Source organism: Lipomyces tetrasporus (assembly GCF_029532465.1).
Source record: "Lipomyces tetrasporus strain NRRL Y-64009 chromosome Unknown POJ06scaffold_3, whole genome shotgun sequence".
Lineage (NCBI taxonomy): Eukaryota > Fungi > Ascomycota > Lipomycetes > Lipomycetales > Lipomycetaceae > Lipomyces > Lipomyces tetrasporus.
Window position 1 is genome coordinate 1,849,690 of NW_026611598.1, and position 20,738 is coordinate 1,870,427.

Below are 20,738 nucleotides of genomic sequence, written 5' to 3' on the forward strand. Positions count from 1 at the left end.
ACCGATGCCAAGCATTGGAATATGTCAGCATTTGTCCATGCATGATCCGGATAAAATCACAGACAATAAAATACACCGATAGGTGCAGGGAGAGGGTTCACTCGCTTCGACATTTCCCCTAATCAAACAGTCGTTAAAACCCGCATTCGAGCCTCCACAACGAACCTGATGGACCTACTCACATGCTGCAATTTCTTTTAACTCTGCTTCCCAACCCATAAGCCTGGTGGGAAATCGGGGAACGCTGCGTATCGGGTGCCGTGCCGTGAACACCGTACTTGTGTCCTCGTACTTGTGGTTTAGGGTTTCCTATCTCTCTCGTGTCGACAACTCAATAAACCGAAAACCTTCCTAATCTAGACTAGCCTCATGCTGGCTGACGTTGACCTTCAGTTGGCATGGCTTACAGTAATACTGTAATAGTAACATGGCCGTTCACACGACTCGGCATGTCAGGTCTTAAGAACAGCCGAATATGTCCGACTGGTTCATACAGCTCGTGTCTTTGATCTGCGGAACTACGCTCCGTTGGCGACTTGCAGATTGTTCCTGTCATGGTCGGTGTCGCTGGTGGAAGCAGAGGATGCTCGACTTGCCGCAAGCGCAAGATCAAGGTAAATGCATTTATTTGCCTCGCCGCATATTCCGGCGCTAACGCTAGGTTAGTGTGATCTTCAAACTCCAGTCTGCGGACAGTGCCTAAGATCGCGGAGACAGTGTTCGGGTCCAAATCTGACCACGGGCAGCCATGTCGGTCACAAGAAACGCGAAAAGCGGCCTATCTCGCCAACTGTTCAGTATGACAACAAATCGGATTCGGAGGCGCGGCGGACGGCCACCCGGGCGTACAAGACGATGGAACACAAGTTTGTTATCATGTCAGCCACACCAGATCAACTCAAGGTGGATAACAGCCAGGAGGTTACGCATTTGCAGAATAGTCCGAGCTTGACATTGACTTCTGCTTGTGATTGCGCTCGGTCATCTGCTTGTCCGTCGTCGTCGTCGTCGTCGTCGTCGTCGTTGAGTTTACTTGGGACACCGGTCGACGAGTTCATACAGGTTCTTGATAAATCAGAAGTCGAGAAAGACGAGGCTGTAGCAGAAGACGTGGATGATGCCCCGATTGAGGCGATAGTTCGGTCCAACATCATGTATGCCAACCCGGTGTTGGACAACGCGTACTTCCAAGTATTATTGTCTAGCTTTATGTACCACTTTTGTTTAATGTCGCCAACGCGCTTCGACGGTGCAGTTCTCGACCCATGGATTTCCTCCATGCCCAATTTCATATCCTCCGCAACTCCCGCACTGACGTACGCTTCCAGAGCCGTTGTGGTGGGACACTTTTCGCGTGTTAGGTCTAATCGTGATTTGCAGCTTTTCGGCACGCAGCTTTACGTGCAAGCCCTTCGTCACCAAAACCACGAGATATCGCGGTCCATGATACGGCCGCCGCTAAATGATGATTTAATATCCGCTGGCTTACTTCTTGGGCTATATGAGATCTTCTATTGTACAACTATAGAATCATGGGGCGGTCTCATTAAGGGTTGTCTTGACCTGTTCCAAAGACGAGGTCCACACGCATTTAAGACTGGCTTGTCCGCTGTTCTGTTCCAGTCGGCACGAACAATGCTCACAATCTATGTCCTCTCCCGCATTGCTCCTTCGTTCCTAGCTGAACCGGAGTGGATAACTGTTCCATTTGAGAGATTGCCGCAAAAGCCGCCTCATCAGACGTTGAATGACATTTTACTCTGCATTCCTCGGTATCAGCATATCATATTGACATTTCGCCCAAGAGCTCGCGGAAGAGGGAAGCTGTCTCTGGAACAGCGCATGACGGCTGCAGCTGCATTTTTTGGCTTAGTCGAATTGCGAACCAGACTGGACAAGTGGCTGATTGATTACAAGCGGACCATCTCAGGCATTGACAGTGACTGCTTTCCAGACAGTGTATTATATATAGAAGATTACAACAAGAAGTGCGATCCAAATGCGACGAACGAGCAGTGGTCGTCTACCCACCTTTTCAAGCCACCGCTGCTCTTTGCCAGTAATGCTGTCGCGAACGTGGTTCCCCTCTATTACACAGCGCTAGCGATTATCCAGAGAGTTCTATGCGCGGCATATGATTGCGCACAGGAGTTTCCAGGCGGGCGTGAAGATGTCGTGAATATGCCTCTCGAGGAGTTTGAAAAGCTTACCGCGCTTCGAGTTGCTCGATATAACCGCCTGGTTTGTCAGTCGGTTGAATATGTGGTGGGCATTCACCCCGCCGTTTTCTCATTGAATATTGTGTACCCATTAAAGTTAGCGCAAGTCTTCCTGGAAGATCCACTTGAAAAGTATTGGGCGTTCAAATGGTGTGAGAAACTGGACAAGTGGTTCGGACTGGCTATTTCGCTAATACCTATTGAAGAAGACGGCAGCGACAATACGATGATCCCGCAGTTGGTGGATTTGTTACCTAACTGCCCGCATTGTGGGGAGAAGGTACGCCCGAATGGACGAAAGCTGATTGGGCACTCGCAAGCTCCGTTCAATTGGTGTATGTAAATATAGAATCTGTGGTATGTTGAGTTTGGAGTTCGGCACTTTGGTGTATATATGTCATATTTGTTCCCCTTTTGTCAGGCTCTCTTGAGTTCAAGAGTCATTGCGACGTTTTTCTGCGTGCCTTGGAGCCACTCGTTGATAGAATACAATCGTTCGTCAGTCCTACGGAAAGTTATTTTCTGGCAATCATTGGGGGACGACAACGACGTAGACGTTTATGTCAGTAAGAAGATTGCCATATACGGTGACCTTGTTCAGGTTGGAACACGAGCGGCACCAGTTTAACTAGTGGACACTTGGAATCCAGCGAAACCATCTTGATATTGCATAATGACTGTATCCTCGCATAGGTCTCTTCGACCTGTCAGCTCAGTCAAAAGGGCCCTGACCGTCCTCACGTTGACCCTCGCGCCCTCGCGCCCTCATGTCAGGGTTAGAGTTAGACCCTGATGCAAGACGCTCTGCGAGCCAGCTTTGGGCCTTCGGTCCGTGACGAGAAAGTCGAGATGCTCGCGGTAAGTTCTTTACAATGTGCTGAACATATCCGACCCGTCAAGTTCTTCACGGGGCTGCACCGGGTCCCGTAACTTTCAATTGGTCGCAAGCCGGACACCAAGAGTCCACTAACGGCGCACTTTCTTCTCCCTGTGACCGCGCGTTTGTCCCCGGGGTTCCCGTTGGCTCAGGGCTGCCAACCCCTTTCACTGCTTGCAGCTCGGTTATCTCCACCGGCCACCGGAATGCTGGGTGTGGCTATTATTGTCAGCATCGTGCCTACCTGAGCCTCACGGAGTCACGGACGTCACAGGGCCCCCACATCCGCTCTATAACCGTCAATGAAGATACGGCTTTTCTGACAGGTTCACCGCCAGACTCATATCCAAGAGTGGTCTGAAAACCGTCGACGATCTCGGCCGTCATGTTCTTTGGCGAGGCTTTGTTGACGGTCGGGTCCGTATACCTACGCCAGTCTTGTCCTCTCTCGTCACAACCAGCCAGACAGGGAGTTCGGACATGATATACTGCTATGTTGCTATGTTGCGGCCGTCACGCAAAAGGTATACTTGACGCAGACTTCTTGAATCGCCGAAAGGTGCGTACTTACCGTCCCTCACACCCAGATCGGATCTCGACGTAGAATACTGCCTTATGGTAGACGGCCTTGGATTCCTCAACGCCGATCCTGAAGGTGCACTTTTTCCAACAGAACTACAACTGCCCGTTGACTAGGGAAGAATTCTGTGGACGGTACATAGCCCCGTTTCGCGGTCAGTTTGGAGCACTCCAGGACAAGACCCCCTGACGCTTGGGCTAGCAGGAGAAAATACCAGTGAAAGCCGAAGTCCACAACGTCATGCGGCAATTTGGCTTGAAGCTGAAGCGGTTCAATCGTGGCCAGACCGAATACGTTGCACTGTTGTGCACGATGATCATATGTATAAATATACAGCGTAATATTTTGAAGTGAAGCAATGTACATATGTAAATATATAGCGCAATTCTTGTAATGAAAGCGTGTTGTCCAATTTACGTCCGTATTTCGGTATTTGTTTCCTTTGTAGCTGTATTTCGCCAGAGAATTTGAAATTCGAATATTAATACACTGCCTTTCAATCAAAATATGTCACTGGTAGTGGACGAGCATGGCCGCAGCTCAGTCAATAATTTGGCTTTAGCCCACCGAGAAACTCCCTAATCAGGACTAGCATGGTGCGGCTTGGTAAGCCATACATTCTAAAGCGATCATTAGTTAGTTCAATACACGCGTACGCTGGCGTCGCCTCGTATACCAAATCCTATATCGATATGTTCTATCGTTGTCATGAATGCGTGGCGCTATTTAGAATTGCTTTCGTTTGGCAATCCCATTTCTTGACCTTCGGCGCTGCGCCATCTAGTCGGTGAATTGCAATCAGAGTTGTTTCTGTGATGGTCGGTGTCGCTGGTGGAAGTAGAGGATGCTCGACTTGTCGTAAACGCAAGATCAAGGTAAAGCACCACTATGCCTCACATTTTTCTCCGACTTTAACTCTAGATTAGTGTGATCTCCAAGCACCAGTCTGCGGGCAATGTATCAGATCGCGGCGGCAGTGCTCTGCTCCAAATCTGAGAACGGGAGGCTATGTTCAATATAGACGTTCCAGGTGGTCTGGCTCGCCATTGGATGCGACTCAAAACGACAGACGGAAATGCAATTCTATGGAGCACAAATTCATCATTGTTTCGGCCACTCCAGATCAGCTCAAGGTAGACAGCAGCGAGGAGTTTTTGGATCCTTTCCAGGACAGTCAATTATTGACATCGTTTGTGTGCGCGACATCTTCATCTGCAACAAGCGAGTATATATGGCCATATGCTTCGTCATCTTCATCATCACCGACTTCCGATGGTACACCAGTTGAAGAGTCTCTTCTAGGTCTCGATAGAGCATTATTCGGCGTACGCGAGCCCATATCGGCATATGTCGACGATGCCTCTACAGAAATTTGCAGCAGCTCCACCGCCATGTCCACCGGTCCCCCATTGGGAAGCGCATACTTTCAAGTATTACTATCCAATTTTATGGACCACTTTTGTCTCATGGCTTCAACGCGATTTGACGGTGCTGTTTTCAACCCATGGATTTCCTCCATGCCCAATTTCATATCCTCCGCAACTCCCGCACTGACATTCGCTTCCAGAGCCGTTGTGGTGGGACACTTTTCGCGTGTTAGGTCTAATCGTGATTTGCAGCTTTTCGGCACGCAGCTTTACGTGCAAGCCCTTCGTCACCAAAACCACGAGATATCACGGTCCATGATATGGCCGCCGCTAAATGATGATTTAATATCCGCTGGCTTACTTCTTGGGCTATATGAGGCCTTCTATTGCAGTACTATAGAATCATGGGGCGGTCTCATTAAGGGTTGTCTTGACCTGTTCCAAAGACGAGGTCCACACGCATTTAAGACCGGCTTGTCCGCTGTTCTGTTCCAGTCGGCACGAACAATGCTCACAATCTATGTCCTCTCCCGCATTGCTCCTTCGTTCCTAGCTGAACCGGAGTGGATAACTGTTCCATTTGAGAGATTGCCGCAAAAGCCGCCTCATCAGACGTTGAATGACATTTTACTCTGCATTCCTCGGTATCAGCATATCATATTGACATTTCGCCCAAGAGCTCGCGGAAGAGGGAAGCTGTCTCTGGAACAGCGCATGACGGCTGCAGCTGCATTTTTTGGCTTAGTCGAATTGCGAACCAGACTGGACAAGTGGCTGATTGATTACAAGCGGACCATCTCAGGCATTGATAGTGACTGCTTACCGGACAGTGTATTATATATAGAAGATTACAACAAGAAGTGCGATCCGAATGCGACGAACGAGCAGTAGTCGTCTACCCACTTTTTCAAGCCACCTCTAGTATTTGCGAATAACTCTGTGGCGAATGTGATTCCACTCTATTACGCATCTCTAGCGAGAATCCAGAGAGTTCTATGCGCGGCATATGATTGCGCACAGGAGTTTCCAGGCGGGCGTGAAGATGTCGTGAATATGCCTCTCGAGGAGTTTGAAAAGCTTACCGCGCTTCGAGTTGCTCGATATAACCGCCTGGTTTGTCAGTCGGCTGAGTATGTGATGGGCATTCAAAATGCGATAGGCACCGCCAATATCGTATATCCTTTAATGAAAGCTCAAATCTTGTTGGAGGATCCGCTTGAAAAGTATTGCGCGTTTAGAATATGTGAAAAACTGGACAAGCGATTCGGATTTGGTATCTCAATAATATCTCTCGCACAAGACGGCAGCGACAATAAGATGGTCGAACAGATGCTAGGTTTGTTACCTACATGCCCGCATTGTGGGGAGAAGATACGCGCAAGTGGGCAAGACGCTGGCTCATGAAAGGTCAACGTGCCATTTGAGTATCCAAGTACGGAAGTTGTGTCGAGCTAAGCATGGAATTCGGTCGATTAATCTATTTGTATTTGTCCACTCATATCTGCGAATACTCCTTCGTGTGAGCTCAGGAATTCTGCAGTCACTGTGCCATGCCTTCTTGGAGCGGTTCGCCAATGCTTTGTCGCAAGATTTCGATACATTGCGTTTATAGATGGCGTATATGTTCTTACGATCATAGGACTTGACGGGAAACTCGCATACCCTTTGTGAGCTGCTGTCCCTCAAGACACGTGCGACTCTCTGATCAAAATTTCCCAAACGCCACGTCCGACTTCCCCCAAACTACTAATCACGCTTCCCTTCTCAGACAACACCAAGCTATCTGGACTGGTCGCGATGTTGCCACTATTAGTTGATGGAAGCGATGCCATGCCGGGATCTAGGCGCACGAATTTTACTGTATTCTCTTCTAGAGCCAGGTTCATGACGTTCCCGTTCTCATCGCCAGCATAAGGATCCCCATTTTCGTCTTCTTCGTAGAGAACATGAGTCGCTCTGGATAGTGCCACGTCTTGTGCCGCTAGCTTGCAAAACCTTTGTGGATCCCGCTGATACCTAGTCTCTGGTCAGTGATGCGACGGGCCAGCTATTCACAGGTACTGTCTTACAATCCTGGCGCTTGGTCTAACCCGGCAGACTTGAACGATCGCTTGAAATAGCTTAAAACGCGACCCGCTAATACACGCCCATTAACTCGAAATATCGACTCGCGCTCTGGATCGCCCTCCCTGTACATTAATTGCTGTTCATAACTTTTCTCCCCGTGCGAGAAATCGAATTCAGACGTCAATGGATGCACGAGTGGATGGGACGACAGCGACGATATTACTTTGAGAATTGGCAATGCAAATGGGTAGAGATCCGGGAAGAAGAGTATAAACCGGAAAATTCCGCCCGCGTATGGTCCCTTGCGGACAAATATCACTCCATACCATATTTGAGGTGTCGTTGGGGATACTGAGACATAGACGCCCGATGGACACAAACTGCGGATGTTGGCACTGAATTTGTTAGGAGGTTGTAGGAAAATGGGCTGTACCGTACATACTATTCCACTAGAAGCTCTTGCAATGCAAATGCTGAAATAGAAGTCGTGAATGGCCGCGTCTGGGCCATACTTGGTCAACTGCAAGAAGTGAGCTAAGAAAGATAAAGCCAGACGGCTAATGTGGACCTGCGGCTCAAAGATGGTCTGACGCAGATCACCATGGTGCTATTAATTAAGATTTACACGGCGACCATGTTACATGTCTCTTATGATTAGCAAAACCTCTTTCTACAATAAATGCTTATATGTACATGCTCGCGGAATGCCATTCGTGCGTGTATCATTGCAACTCACAACCTCCAGTCAATTAACGCGTCCTCACCATAGCGTTCCTTCAACCACTCGTTCGTCTTCTTAAAGTGTCCGCAATCGAAAAATCCTCGCGAAGCTGAAAGAGGGCTAGGATGCACGGACCTCAGCACATTATGAACGGATTTCTGCGTCAGCCGTTAGCATTGTGACTCACTGCACAAGGGAGTATGGCACTCACACTAATCTTGTCAACTCTTTTCCCAGCAGGGTTTCCCCATGCCAAAAACACGACGCCCGTTTTTCGTCGCTCAGCGATGATGGAGATGACTTTCTCTGTAAATTGTTCCCATCCCTTCCCTGCATGCGAATTCGCATTGTGGGCACGAACTGTGAGACACGTATTGAGCAGCAAAACGCCCTGTTCCGCCCACTTCGTTAACAGACCAGCTTTTGGGATCTCAAATTCTGGGTAGTCATTCTTCAATGCAATGAAAATATTCCGTAACGACGGCGGCGCGGGAGTAGGCGGAATGACTGAGAACGCTAGACCATGAGCCTGGTTGAAGTTGTGGTACGGGTCTTGACCAATGACAACTACCTTGACTTTGTCGAGCGGAGTTAATCGCGACCAAGAGTACACGTCGGCAGCTAGCGGTAGAATCTTCTGATTGGAACGGTGTTCTTGGACGAGGAAACGCTTGAGGGTGAGAAAGTATGGCTTAGTCATTTCAGAGCTCAGAGCGGCGAGCCAACTTTCGTCCATAGTTGAAATTTCCAGTCTGGTCTAATTAGTCATAATTTGACTACCAACACATATGAGCAATCATACTGCAATAGGTCCCGCTGCTCTGGGATTAAGCTGGCGATCCACTTCTGCTTGTCGAAACCGGATGTTGTAATTCCTAGTTGCACTTTTGACTGAAGAGTAACCGATCCGCTTGCAAACTCAGCATCGCTCTCTTTATCGTTCGTAGCAGTGATTTCCTTAAAAGCCGCCTTGGTTATCTCTGTTGAGATTGCGGCAGACTTGGGCGTGAAGAAATGGGTAAGAGGACGCGTCTTTTTAACCGTATCACCACCGAGCGCCGGAGCAGAGGCTTTTCGTTTGGCGATTTCAGCGGACATTAGACGCGTTGATGTGATTATTCTTGAGTATAGGACAAGAGACACTGGACAGCGATCCAGGGCAAGATACGACGGCATATGAGTATGTGGGCTTCCTTAGTTTCTAACTGGAATGAAGATGGGGTCGTGCGGCTCGACCTTTGCCTAAGAATTCACTTCAACGCGACGCGTCTGCAAGCACATTTACTAACAGCCGATGCTACATTGTTCCAGAATTTCAATCGTCAATAAAACCTAAATTCAACAATAGAACCTGTACATGTCAGTCGAATTCAGATGATAGGTATATATTGACAACTGATCGACGAAAGAGTAAGAAAGGAGCCGCCTCTGTTATCCACACAGGGTGAAATCTGACCATTTCAGGATGTATAATAAGTTCATGCCTGTATTACTGACAAGTCACTGTGGTACCAAGCTGAGATATTTCCAGAATAATGTTCAGAATTACAATTGGCCGCCCTTCGTCGCATTCCCTGTACTTCCCCAACAATGTCGTGGACCCCGTACAGCTACGACAAGGGTTGAGGTACGACAATCAAGGCTATGGAATCGCAATCACCGGGTGCAAATTACGATTCAGCCGGTACGACGAACAGGATTGGCCTGTAGTTGGGCAGAGAAGGTACGAGCCTGGAGAGACAATTAACATCGTCGTAAGCTCTGACATTAACAAACGATACCGGTCCAACAATCACTAAATGCCTTTCTATACGGCTCCTAAGTCGTAATACGTATTACCTGCTCTGAAGAATCAATTGTCGCGCATAAATGCAGGCGTTACTGGAGGGACAAGTGGAGGAATTGCGGTGTGTCCTGTTATAACGTCCACGTGGGTCAGGCTAAATTGTAGGGTATGGCTGACCAATATTTATCGTCACCGGTAAGAAAGAATCCTGCTCCAAGAATAGTTCCATAGCGATGCCTTGTTAACTCCATAAAATTGCGCAACTCGCTTACTGTGTCGATGGCCGCAATATTATGGAAACAGCTGCTGGACGAGAACTAATCCTGACAAGACAGGAAGGATGTTGCCGGATTAACCCTTTTTCCCGGGCCGATCCAACGAGACGTCCCCACCGCCCCAGTCAAATCCTGCATTTGGGTATTTATACACAAAGACCTAACCCAACTGGTGGTACATTTTAACCAAGTTCTGCTTATGACTACGTCTCTGACGGAAGTTTGCGGCTAGTGCTCAGAATTATGAGCACCAATAATATTGTGTTAGCCGCTCGCGCCTGGTGCGGCGACACTCTCTCGGATAAAACCCTCTTCACCTGAACACATCCTCGGGCTCGTCGAGTTTTGTCCTTTCCATTCACGAGTCTCGTAGAATCTACGGGGTCCATCGTTTTCGCGGTTTGACGTTCGGACTATTCTCAAGTTAAACGACGATTTTGGACGTCCGTTGTGATGCTCTGCTTGCCACAATCATCACCCAATTGCTAACGCCGACACAACGCTGTTGCAGTAGAAAATTGAATCCGCGTCTGACCCGTCTTGTTACCAGCTGGTTCTGATATCTCGGTCGTCTCGGAACTTGGACTCTAGTGCAATTGAGCAATGATGGGTACGGCACAGAGACGCAGGTTACAGCAGGATGAGATCGAGCAAGCTGTAAGTATTATGCAACTTGCCAAGGAAGGCATACTAAAGAGCTAATTCGGTTTTCGGAACTAGTGCGATTCCTGCCGAAGAAGGAAGCTGAAATGCACAAAGGACTACCCTATTTGCGGTCACTGTCGCAGACATAGGCGAGAGTGTATTTATTCACCGCGAGCTGTCCGGTCGCCATTGACTAGAAAGTACCTCACTCAGGTGGAGACTCGTGTCGAACGTCTCGAAGCCCTGATCTCAGACCTTGTACCTAATGCCGACATTGAGGAGCTGCTGTCGAATAACACAAGCGGAAATTCTATCCCTCAGGCTGCGCTCGCTTGTGGAAGCATATCGGAGTCCAGTAGTGACCGGTCGCCTGAGCTACTCAGCCGTCGAAGGTCGACTGTCAAAAGTGACCTGGATGATTTACTCGACTTGAGTCCTGGCGGTCTGGAAGTTGATCTTGGCGAAGAGGTGGAAAAGAACAATCACCAACCGCTCCCAATTCAGGAGTCAGTCCCGGACGAGGCAGATGGTTTTGACTGGGTCGAGCAGGATTTCGTGAATAAGGATCTGTCGGACGGTATGGCGGCTTTATCGATCAACCCACATGGGTCCGGATATTTCGGTTCTGCATCCAGTGCGGTGTTGCTTCGAGCTTTGCGAATTAATCCCTGGACTGGCACAGCATTGGGTCCGGATGGTAGCACCGAACTCTATGGGGTTCCAGTTCTCCCTTTATATTCTTCTCCAGCCCCGCGACATGTGGCGGACGCACTGATTAACGCGTATTTCTCAATATACCACACTTCCTATCCATTTATACATGAAGAGTCGTTTAGGGGCCAATACTCAGGCCATATCGCTCGACCCGCCGACAACGTTTGGGAGATCTTGTTCAACACAGTCCTGGCACTGGGCGCATGGTGTCTCGTGAATGAGTCCTCGTGCGCGGATATGGCATTCTATCAGAATGTGAAAATGCATTTAACTGCCGACGTGTTTGAGACTGGAAGTTTGCCGTTGGTACAGGCTCTAATTTTGCTTAGCAACTATGTTCAGAAGCGCAACCGACCAAACTCTGGATGGAATTTTATTGGCCTTGCACATCGTATGGCAACAGGATTGGGATTACATCGCGAGTTTCCGGGATGGTCAAGCAGTCCGTTGAAGCAAGAAATGCGAAGGCGCGCATGGTGGGGATTATACATGTTCGATGCGGGTGCGGCAATTACTTTCGGGCGTCCAGTCAGCTGGCCAGATGTGGGCGGGGTCGATGTGAATGAAGTATCTAACATTCACGATTCTGAGCTCACGTTCGAGACCAGGATGATGCCTAAGGGGCGCGAGACTGACATCACAATCTACTCTGGCATGATAGTTCAGTGCCGGTTTCACAGAGTGACAAGCGGGCTCTATAATAGACTTATCTCCAAACCAGGCCTTACCGCAGAACAATCATTAGCGTTGACGGCTCGTGTCGATACTTTCGTGAACGATCTTCCGCATCAGTTCAAAGAATCGACACCTATTGATCCAACGTTTGACTGGTTCGTGTTTTGCAGGTATAGGCTGTTCTGGAGGTACCGGAACCTCCGCATCTTGGCGTACCGTCCTTTTGTCCTGCAGCGGGCTCTCACCATCAGCAACGCCACTGAGAAATCTGCCCTTTCTGCACTCACTACCGAAGCTGTGTCTCCCCACACCACTGTGGCACCAGAAGCGACCATCAAGTCCGAATCTCAGATAGGCGACGAGCAGGCCTCGTCTTTTTTTGATGACCCGAAAAGCCTTGCCTTCGAGGAAACAGCGGCTGAGCTGGAATGTCGAGAAAAGTGCATGCTCAACGCGCATGAGACGATTCTGTCGGTTGAAGATTATATCGCCAATCGGCCGCTTTCGACAATCGCTGTCTGGTACGCTTTGTATTTCTTGTTCCAGGCAGGATTGATCCCACTTTTGTGTTTCTGTTCCGAACCGAACTCACCGCGGGCGGTAGAATGGATGGAAGACATTGAGCGCACGAAGGCTGCATTGGCAGCTGTATCGTCGCGGAACGGTCTCGCCGACAAATTCCTTGCATTGATAAACGGCTTGATTGGACCGATTGTCTCCCCTGGCGCCGCTGTAGACGGCGAGACAGCTGCCACTATGGGCGGTTTTGAGAAACGCACAGACTGGTTAAACGATGTGTATTCCCTTTTGTTTGAGGATCCCAACGCGGGGCTTATGGGCAGTTTCACGAAGATGGACCGGGATGAGAAAGATGGTGGTGATGCTTCTAGTGTGTTTGACGATGCGTTTAGTTTTGGGGGCTCGGGAACCGGCGCTGGCGTTAATTTTGGGAATTTTGATAGTTGGACTTAAGCTGATTAATAGTACATGTATGCGACTGGACTGCCTCCGCGAGGGACACGTAGTACGATTAGTGTAGAGCTTGATGACTAATATGAGATACTGTTGTATAATAGTTAATTAATATGCAAACATCTAAATCAAGTTACCAACTCCAAAATGGCCCATTACAACAAAAACTCTACACGGCCAGTAATTCTACTCGGTCGGGTCTTTCAACGCCGAAGAGTTCCGATTCCAGAATCTCATTCTCCAAACCGAGCGTGATCTGTTGCAACCGCCGCTTATCTTCCACTGCCGTGCTATCGCCAAACACGTCATCCATTTCCTCCAACGTCTTCATCCGCGTCTCTGGAACAAACCACAGTGCAAACACATATGCAATGAAACAAAACGCCGCAAAGAAAATATATGTACCGTACGTGATCGTTTCGAGCATTTTCGGTGATACCAACCCGACGATGAAATTGTTGATCCAAGTAGCTGATGTTGTTAGTGAGATTCCCTTTGACCTGATTGCGAGCGGGAATATCTCGGACGGCAAAACCCAGCATACGGCCGCCCATGAATACGAAAAATTCACATCGTAGATGTAAATAAGAATGATTCCTATCCATCCCGCCAGAGAGCTTTCTGACAAATTGTTATGATGTGTGCCAATTATGGCGGCGACGAAGAGGAGCGAAAGACCTGTCCCGATGGCGCCCCACATCAACAAAACTCGTCTGCCGACCTTGTCGATCAAGAATAAGGCAATGAACGTCGACGAACAGTTGATAATGCCGTACACCCCTGTAGCGAGGAGAGACGTGGTATTCCCGTCTAAACCCAGTTGTCCGAAAATAGTTGGCGCGTAGTAGATTAGTGCATTGCAACCCATGAATTGGCCCAGAAACATCATCGTAGACCCAATAAACACCCGTCTGAAAGACGACTTATTAGATAAGATATCTTCATATTGCAGCACCTCCAGCTTCCATCCCTTTGCGTCGCCAAATTTCTCTGCATGTCGCAATTGCTCGAAAACAACTTCGGATTTGATGCTTATATACTCTGATTTTATGTCAGGGTGGTCAACAGGTTTCTGACGGATTTGTGATAACGAGAATATCGCATCTTCTTCGCGACCACGCATTAGTAGCCACCGAGGTGAATATGGCATGAATGTCATACCGACACCAAGAATCGCTGCCGGTACAAGTTGAGCGCCGAGCGGCAGACGCCATGATGCGGAAGATTGCCGGCATCCGTCTGACCCAATGTCAGTATATGGTGAAAACGAGACACCGTTCTCGTAGGGGATGTCGGGTGCGCAACGTGTGCCGCCAATGTAGTTTGAGAAATAGTCGATCCAGAATGCAATTAGAATGCCGATTGTGATAGAGAGCTGCTGCAGGACGACTAATCCGCCTCGGATCTCCGGAGGTGATATCTGGACAATGTCAACAGCTAGAAGATCGAAGAAATTGTAGCGGCATACCTCGGCCATGTATAACGGAACAACCATTGTAAGCATGCCAACTGACAGACCCGCAATCGCTCTTCCCATGAACATCATTGTGGCATTCAAGGCTACAGTCTGAAACGACGAACCAATTAGAAAGATTACGACCGCAACTATCATTGAATTCTTCCGCCCAATTCGGTCTGTTATCTGTCCATTCAGTAAGGATCCATACCACGCAGCTGCATCAGGTCAGCATTCATTACAAGCTCATATACCCGGCACGCGACATACTTAGCAAGAACGTCGAGACGAACCAGCCCTTCACAGACGCATCCGTGTATATTCTAGGAAAATGATAGGCAAAATTTTCCATGGTTATGATACCTGAGATGACCCCCTGATCATATCCGAACAATAACCCGCCGAGTGAAATGAATATCACTACATATATAACGAACGAGTTCTCGTTCGCGACAGCTAAGAGGCTGCGCTGCTCCAAGTTGGGATCGACCGCTATTGCCGCTCCTCTCGCCATTTTGCTTAATAGCACTGTCCTCTGACGGCAAGCAGAACTATATCAACTAGCGTACTGGACACTCTCGATTCAGATAGGCGTACTTTATTGAAGGTGACTAAGACGACGAGCTTACGCGATTCTATATCACATGCGGCTTAGCCCCTGGTAAACGCTAGGAGCTTACTCCCAAAACTTCGCAATGCACGAAAGACGAAGCCAGCACGGAATGGGTTATTTGAGTGTAATTGTATTTCAATGAAGTAATATGCAATTTCACGTCTTTGCTTCATGAGCAGTAGTTATTGTGCGCAATGAATTTCGCGTCAAAATGTGAGCAGCTAGGGTGAGCTGGCCGAAGGTGCTTCCTTTTAACTCAGCACTTGCCATTTAGCTAGTGAAGAAATATTGTTACATTTTATGTACGCAAGGATCGTTGGCGTGTCGAAGATGAAACATTCGAACTGCTTGGGGAAAATATTGATCGTGGTCTGTGAATAGGTTAACGGGCATTCACGCAGGCAATAACAGTCGACTTCAAACTGAAAGTGAATGCAACATGTTACAGTGCAGACCAAGAACCTAGTTAAGGCAGCGTTCAGTATTAAGGATAGGGCGACATTTGTCTGTCTACATATGGCCCCAGAGATGTGTCTTCTGTTCTACCTCCCAGCACCTGAACATGGGCTTGAAAGGCGACAGGTTACTAGCGCTCAGAATATGAGTCTTTTTACAATGCATCAATGATCTCGACGATTTTTTACTGATTCCGCATGCTGTTTTAGGTGAATTTACGGATATGGCAAAGTCGCAACAGCCATGATGTACTCGAATGGAGTTCACATTGAGAAGCACCGGCGATAAGAAGGAACGCATGCAATGTCAAAATAGTGACTCCAATCTCCGAACGAATTCAATATTAACAGGCGCACTGACCTTAATCTCGACAGGAGATTACGATCCCAGATATTGGGCATTCCCGCTGTATGATAAGCCACCACGGTTTTGGCGTCCAATAGTGTCTGCGAACATCAGCACGTCCATCGCCGCACATTTCTGACTTTGGCAGGGATCAGCTTAAGGACAAAGTCGATAGCGGGATTTGTCCGACGCTGTCAGTCAATGGATTCGGTCACCGCAAGGTTTCAAGAGAGCAGCAAACATTTTGATCAGTTAATGTGCCTGCTAACACGTGAACAGCAATGCCCTGAATAATAAGGCATTCACAGACAAAAGAAACTTCATATCATCGAGTAAGCAACTATCGACTCACAGCAACAGAGGATTTGACCATTTCCTCTAAGCCAGCACAATTACAGCCAAACTGCCTCAGGTTCAAGGAAACTGGCGAGAGTATTGAGTCTCTGGGCCCAGACAGCTTAGAATCACGGATGGCAGGCAGTCCATGATCGCGAAACCCCCTAATCCAGTTGTGGGTTCAGACGCCGTCAGTATCTTATCGCAGCGGAATGGGACAGCAAGAATCAACACACGGATCATCACAGCACGCCACCCAATCGATATACTCCTAAAACGTAAATCGCTCGATAGATTTACCTAAAATATGAGTTTTACAATATTTCAGTAAATGAAAGTAAAAAGTTGCCGAGGCCTGCTTGATTAGATGGCACTTTTACTATCGGGAAATTTTTGGAACTGAGCCATATCATGCAAAAAATGCAACCTATCACACAGTTATGCCATAAATCACGAAACGATTCGTTACCTCGAACGCGTGGAAAAGGGGGGAACCAAACACTATTTTAACTTGGATTGATTGTCATTCATTTCACTGAGAGTGCAACCTCATAGAACGAGTCCAGGGTGAGGTCGAAAGAATCACCAGGGCTGAAAGCCACTGTTCCTTCCGTTCCCTGCAGCAACGGATTCCGAAAATCCTGAGCGGTATCAAGTGTTCGGAATGTTGCTAAAGTCATGGCGGTACGCAGCCGTGGATTTGAGGGCCAATTCGCGGCTTTTTTTTATAATAAAAGAAATATAATCACGTCGAAGACCGCCCTAGTCGTGAGATTGAGTATTTCAGTAAGGATTAACTCTCCCAAACTGTTCGGTTTTACTGTCCGGCACAGTAAACCATTTTATTACTTTTATTTAGCAATTTCAAAGTTGTGAGTGATCTCACAAGTTATGCGCCACACCACATGTAGCACGTGCCCAACAAATTTGATATGGCCGGCGGAAAAGCCGTCCAAGTGCACCGCTCGCATTTCCTCCGGCGATAACAACAAAGCCAGGAGGTTACCCTATTCCACCATCAAAGCATACCCTATAGCTAGTGGCTCAATTACGATAATGAACAAGTAGTAATAACCAATAGCAGACATGATAAATCTTTTCATCCATTATGCATCTGTATCCCTCAAGCTACTACTACACAATAGCCAACCCTTCCACTTCTAAACTATATTAACAACTCCATATGTGAAACCATGTAATGTATAACCAAATCTAATAACAAGGTCAATAAATAGAAACCCCTGATAAATGAATAAAAACCATCCCAAAGAAATTCAAATAATGCCTGACATTAAAAATAATGTGGTGAGGAATATGAGGATAGACAATATATCGTCCGTAATGCGAGGAGAAATGTTCGTGAGATACCTAAAGCAATGCGCAAACTTATCTTCGCGCCCATCTGCTTTGGCAATAAGGTAACAAGTATACCAGGGCACCCAGCTAAGTAGCATGATACTCTAAGAATCGAAATGCAAAAAATTCACCATCTAGTAACACCGTCCCAACTTTATCAAAAAGAAAAGACAACACCCAGGCGAAAAAATTAAAGACCCAAGAAACTATTTACCAACCGAAAGACTCAGCGTGGAAATCAACATTGTACTCTTCCCACAGCAGATCCGAGCAAGCGTTGCGGGTCTCCCGAACGATAGCAGACGGTCCACAGACCGCGGCAGCGAGTGCAATGTTCTTGTCACCACCATACTCCTCGACGGCCTTACGCAGGCTGTCCTTCACGTATTCCCGAACGTTAGGGCGACCTTGTTCCTGAGTAACCCATAGCTTGAAGTTGACACCGTATTTCTCATTGTCGAGGTCAGCCCAGGAGGCAAACGATCGATCTGGAACAACCCAGAGGAAGTCGATTTCTGGAGCAATATCACCAATTGCCTCAAAGCTTCGAACAATCTCTATTGCCTCTGGATAAGTGTAGGAAACGCCGGCACCACCAGCGATAAGAACGACCTTGCGAACGCCATCGAAAGAGTGTTGGTTTCCATACGGGCCATGAACATTAACAAGATGCTCGCCTTCGTGATTGAACAAAGTCCGGGAGAATCCCTTGCGAGCACGAATAATGAGATCAAGAGTGTCAGCTCCACTAATTATTGTAAGTAGCCTTCCAGAGTAATAAACAAGATAATACATACGGAGGAGACGCAATCGTGAATGGATGGTACTGGAATTTGGCAAGATTGGTGATGGAAATGTACACGTACTGACCGGTGGTCCAATGAATTTCTGAGAAAGTAGTTTTGGGGCTCATGCAAAGCTTGACCGTATCACCAGAAAGGTTTTTTGAAACACCTACGACGTGATGAACATTCTTGAAGCGCGTGAATCGGTCCCAGGCAAATATGACAGCGCAGGTGATGACATAAGGCTTAGTGCGCTGCCAGTGGAAGAAGAGGAATGGAAGAGGGAGAACCAAGAACCAGACGTGGAAATAGAGAAAGAGCTCATAGAGGCGAGCACGGAGAGGAGCAAGCGACGTGGCAAGGATGATGCCAAAGCAGGTAGTCGCAATCAAGCCAACAATAGCCTCATTGTTCACCTGGACACGAGTGCTGATGGGAATAACAGCGCAATAGGCGAAAACGTGAGCAATGGCAGTGATGCAGACGACACGGCCGACATGCTTGTGAAGAATGATGTAACCCTCATGCGACCATCCAGTCCACTCGACCAATAAACCAGTCTTGGAGCCGAGCAAGAAGAGGATGGGCATGTTGACAATTGAGACGAGACCAACTCGATTTCCGAAAATCTGAGTAGACGAGGCACCACCGTGCACAAATGTGTAGAGAATGTTGAGCCCTAGGTAGCCAGCGATAATGAGCATGGTGCCATATGACTCTGCGTAGCGACCCGGCGGCTGGTAAATAAGAACTGAGGTGGTTTTGCGAAGAGCCTTTGAAATCATTGAGACTGGTCGTGGAGCACCATTGTTAGTAGGAATCAATGGCGTCTTTTCGTTTGTTGCTCGTCGAATGGTCTTCTTGAACTGAACAGTGTAGAAGTGAGCGACGACGGCGATGGCGAAAAAGGCGACGACAATGATGTTGTAGGATAGGTAGAACTGGCGCGACCAGTCCCGTCCTCGATCGTCGAACTCTTCCTGCTTCATGGCGGCCCACTCGTCAGGAGTGTAGGTCATGTTATCGGCCTCGTTGTAGTACTCCGACATGGTTGGGATGTGATCGGACGTGTGGAGGGATGAAGGACGATAAAGAGAGGGGTAGAAGAGCCAAGTGGAAGAGGAATTAGCAGGAATAAAAGAAGATGATGGCGGTGCGTCTGGCAGGATGGCGCTGACCTGAGGGAGAGCCAGGTTTAGGGTCTGGCGGCCGATAAGTCGGGTGGCTCATATCAGAGCGCTCACACCACGCTGCCAGAACAGGCAGCGCGCTGCGTATCGGCGTGCAATAAACCCTCGTGCTTTGTCAGTCCGCCGGTTTTTTAGCAGCCCTGCTCCCACTGACGTTATCGCTGCCTCCGCGCAGCTCATTGCAGTCTAGAAATACACAATTAAATATCATAATAATATCATACGCGAGCTGCTTCCGATTTCGGTTGCGGTTCAGTAGTGTCACATAAGCACATCGCCGCTCGAGGAAAGGGGGCGTTCGAAGTGTCGGGCTTCCCGAACACGGCAAAGCTGCATCTTCACCGCTTATCGTTTCACTATCCTGTCTCTGGCATAGTCTAAACGTTATGTCGCGGCATCATTTCTACGTAACTGCCGCCGACATAATGCCTTTTATCCATAAACACAACAAAAAAACCTTGCAGATCCCCCTCTCCGCCTTCATAACTGGCAAATAACATCGAAGCAAATAACGAGCCCTTTCCGTCACGACCAGTTGAGTTCATCTTCGGTTCGAAGAAGCATAGCCCCGCCCATCTATTATTTGACCGGGCTTCGGCTGGTATGATATATAACCCACATCACAATTCAGTAGGTCACACTCAGCGAGCTATGCCCTCTATTCACCCAATCCGGATGTTCTCTAGGCTTTCCCGCTCTGCTCCCAGATTGATAATCGACAGGGCGGAACGGTTCAATGGGCCATGCAATCTGCTCCGAACTGGAGAAGAAAGTTGAAGGACTCCCATTCCTTGTTAAATTTGCTACGAGCCTTTAAGCCCATGGTGATCTACGGTGCGATGCAAATGGGACTTGCCAACACTGCTGCAGTCGACGCGTCCTGGATCAAGACACGCAGCGATCTACGTTGTAGTTTCCGCTCACGTATTCTGTACCCCTCAGAGTTTCGCGAATTTGTAAACTTATAGTAAATAACCGACATAGCTAACCCGACATAAAAGCAATTTCAGCGTGATTTACAGACTAGTCTTCACATGATCAACGCATGCCAAGAGTCTGAACAACAAATGCCTGGTTGGCTCGAATTAGCAGCTAAACGTCATGGCAAGTTAAATTCGCGGGTTCGTCTTGCTCGGGGTTAGCTCCAACATGCCAATATGCCAAACTCAATCAGAGCGGTTAGGGTACAAGATATGACTTGACCAATCAGCATTTAAGTATTTCCGTCCTGGGCGCGTTATCTCCTTGCGGAAGCTAATCGCGGTCTCTAAACTCAAATCTTTGCTGCTGTGGCGCAAGCACC

The 20,738-nt window shown here is 48.1% G+C and overlaps 7 protein-coding genes across 7 annotated transcripts; 4 read left to right on the forward strand and 3 right to left on the reverse strand.

The window, feature by feature from the left end:
• Positions 1–286: 286 nt before the first annotated feature.
• Positions 287–3,048, forward strand: POJ06DRAFT_249413 (uncharacterized protein). Its single transcript, XM_056187166.1, has 2 exons — positions 287–614; positions 667–3,048. Exons 1-2 carry the CDS (start codon positions 555–557, stop codon positions 2,560–2,562), a joined length of 1,956 nt encoding a protein of 651 aa, XP_056045784.1. The 5' UTR covers positions 287–554; the 3' UTR covers positions 2,563–3,048.
• Positions 3,049–4,352: 1,304 nt separating this feature from the next.
• On the forward strand, positions 4,353–6,015 carry POJ06DRAFT_81737 (uncharacterized protein). The gene is made up of 2 exons (XM_056191606.1): positions 4,353–4,551; positions 4,603–6,015. Exons 1-2 carry the CDS (start codon positions 4,492–4,494, stop codon positions 5,932–5,934), a joined length of 1,392 nt encoding a protein of 463 aa, XP_056045785.1. The 5' UTR covers positions 4,353–4,491; the 3' UTR covers positions 5,935–6,015.
• On the forward strand, positions 6,016–6,586 carry POJ06DRAFT_81663 (uncharacterized protein). Its single transcript, XM_056191604.1, has one exon. The coding sequence runs from the start codon at positions 6,097–6,099 to the stop codon at positions 6,445–6,447; it is 351 nt and encodes a 116-aa protein (XP_056045786.1). The 5' UTR covers positions 6,016–6,096; the 3' UTR covers positions 6,448–6,586.
• Positions 6,587–7,842: 1,256 nt separating this feature from the next.
• POJ06DRAFT_193545 (uracil-DNA glycosylase-like protein) lies at positions 7,843–8,929 on the reverse strand (the record flags this gene model as incomplete). Its single annotated transcript, XM_056184915.1, has 3 exons — positions 7,843–7,989; positions 8,043–8,583; positions 8,634–8,929. The coding sequence occupies 3 exons, from the start codon at positions 8,927–8,929 to the stop codon at positions 7,843–7,845; spliced, it is 984 nt and encodes a 327-aa protein (XP_056045787.1).
• Positions 8,930–10,071: 1,142 nt separating this feature from the next.
• On the forward strand, positions 10,072–13,012 carry POJ06DRAFT_249420 (fungal-specific transcription factor domain-containing protein). The gene is made up of 2 exons (XM_056187167.1): positions 10,072–10,549; positions 10,613–13,012. The coding sequence occupies exons 1-2, from the start codon at positions 10,496–10,498 to the stop codon at positions 12,896–12,898; spliced, it is 2,340 nt and encodes a 779-aa protein (XP_056045788.1). The 5' UTR covers positions 10,072–10,495; the 3' UTR covers positions 12,899–13,012.
• POJ06DRAFT_81849 (general substrate transporter) lies at positions 12,983–15,022 on the reverse strand. Its single transcript, XM_056191607.1, has 3 exons — positions 14,625–15,022; positions 14,367–14,572; positions 12,983–14,318 (listed from the first exon to the last, which is right to left on the reverse strand). Exons 1-3 carry the CDS (start codon positions 14,866–14,868, stop codon positions 13,068–13,070), a joined length of 1,701 nt encoding a protein of 566 aa, XP_056045789.1. The 5' UTR covers positions 14,869–15,022; the 3' UTR covers positions 12,983–13,067.
• A 2,161-nt stretch (positions 15,023–17,183) lies between these two features.
• On the reverse strand, positions 17,184–19,403 carry POJ06DRAFT_249424 (uncharacterized protein). Its single transcript, XM_056187168.1, has 2 exons — positions 18,258–19,403; positions 17,184–18,208 (listed from the first exon to the last, which is right to left on the reverse strand). Exons 1-2 carry the CDS (start codon positions 19,292–19,294, stop codon positions 17,671–17,673), a joined length of 1,575 nt encoding a protein of 524 aa, XP_056045790.1. The 5' UTR covers positions 19,295–19,403; the 3' UTR covers positions 17,184–17,670.
• Between the last annotated feature and the right edge of the window lie 1,335 nt (positions 19,404–20,738).

Excerpts from the sequence above, each read along its gene's own strand:
- POJ06DRAFT_249413 (XM_056187166.1), top strand. The coding sequence starts at position 555 with ATGGTCGGTGTCGCTGGTGGAAGCAGAGGATGCTCGACTTGCCGCAAG. Across the intron at positions 615-666 it reads GCCGCAAGCGCAAGATCAAG|TGTGATCTTCAAACTCCAGT; the intron begins GTAAATGCATTT and ends ACGCTAGGTTAG.
- POJ06DRAFT_249420 (XM_056187167.1), top strand. The coding sequence starts at position 10,496 with ATGATGGGTACGGCACAGAGACGCAGGTTACAGCAGGATGAGATCGAG. Across the intron at positions 10,550-10,612 it reads AGGATGAGATCGAGCAAGCT|TGCGATTCCTGCCGAAGAAG; the intron begins GTAAGTATTATG and ends TTTCGGAACTAG.
- POJ06DRAFT_81663 (XM_056191604.1), top strand. The coding sequence starts at position 6,097 with ATGCCTCTCGAGGAGTTTGAAAAGCTTACCGCGCTTCGAGTTGCTCGA.
- POJ06DRAFT_81849 (XM_056191607.1), bottom strand. The coding sequence starts at position 14,868 with ATGGCGAGAGGAGCGGCAATAGCGGTCGATCCCAACTTGGAGCAGCGC. Across the intron at positions 14,573-14,624 it reads CGTCTCGACGTTCTTGCTAA|CTGCGTGGTATGGATCCTTA; the intron begins GTATGTCGCGTG and ends GACCTGATGCAG. Across the intron at positions 14,319-14,366 it reads TTCCGTTATACATGGCCGAG|ATATCACCTCCGGAGATCCG; the intron begins GTATGCCGCTAC and ends GACATTGTCCAG.
- POJ06DRAFT_81737 (XM_056191606.1), top strand. The coding sequence starts at position 4,492 with ATGGTCGGTGTCGCTGGTGGAAGTAGAGGATGCTCGACTTGTCGTAAA. Across the intron at positions 4,552-4,602 it reads GTCGTAAACGCAAGATCAAG|TGTGATCTCCAAGCACCAGT; the intron begins GTAAAGCACCAC and ends ACTCTAGATTAG.
- POJ06DRAFT_249424 (XM_056187168.1), bottom strand. The coding sequence starts at position 19,294 with ATGTCGGAGTACTACAACGAGGCCGATAACATGACCTACACTCCTGAC. Across the intron at positions 18,209-18,257 it reads TTCACGATTGCGTCTCCTCC|TGGAGCTGACACTCTTGATC; the intron begins GTATGTATTATC and ends TACAATAATTAG.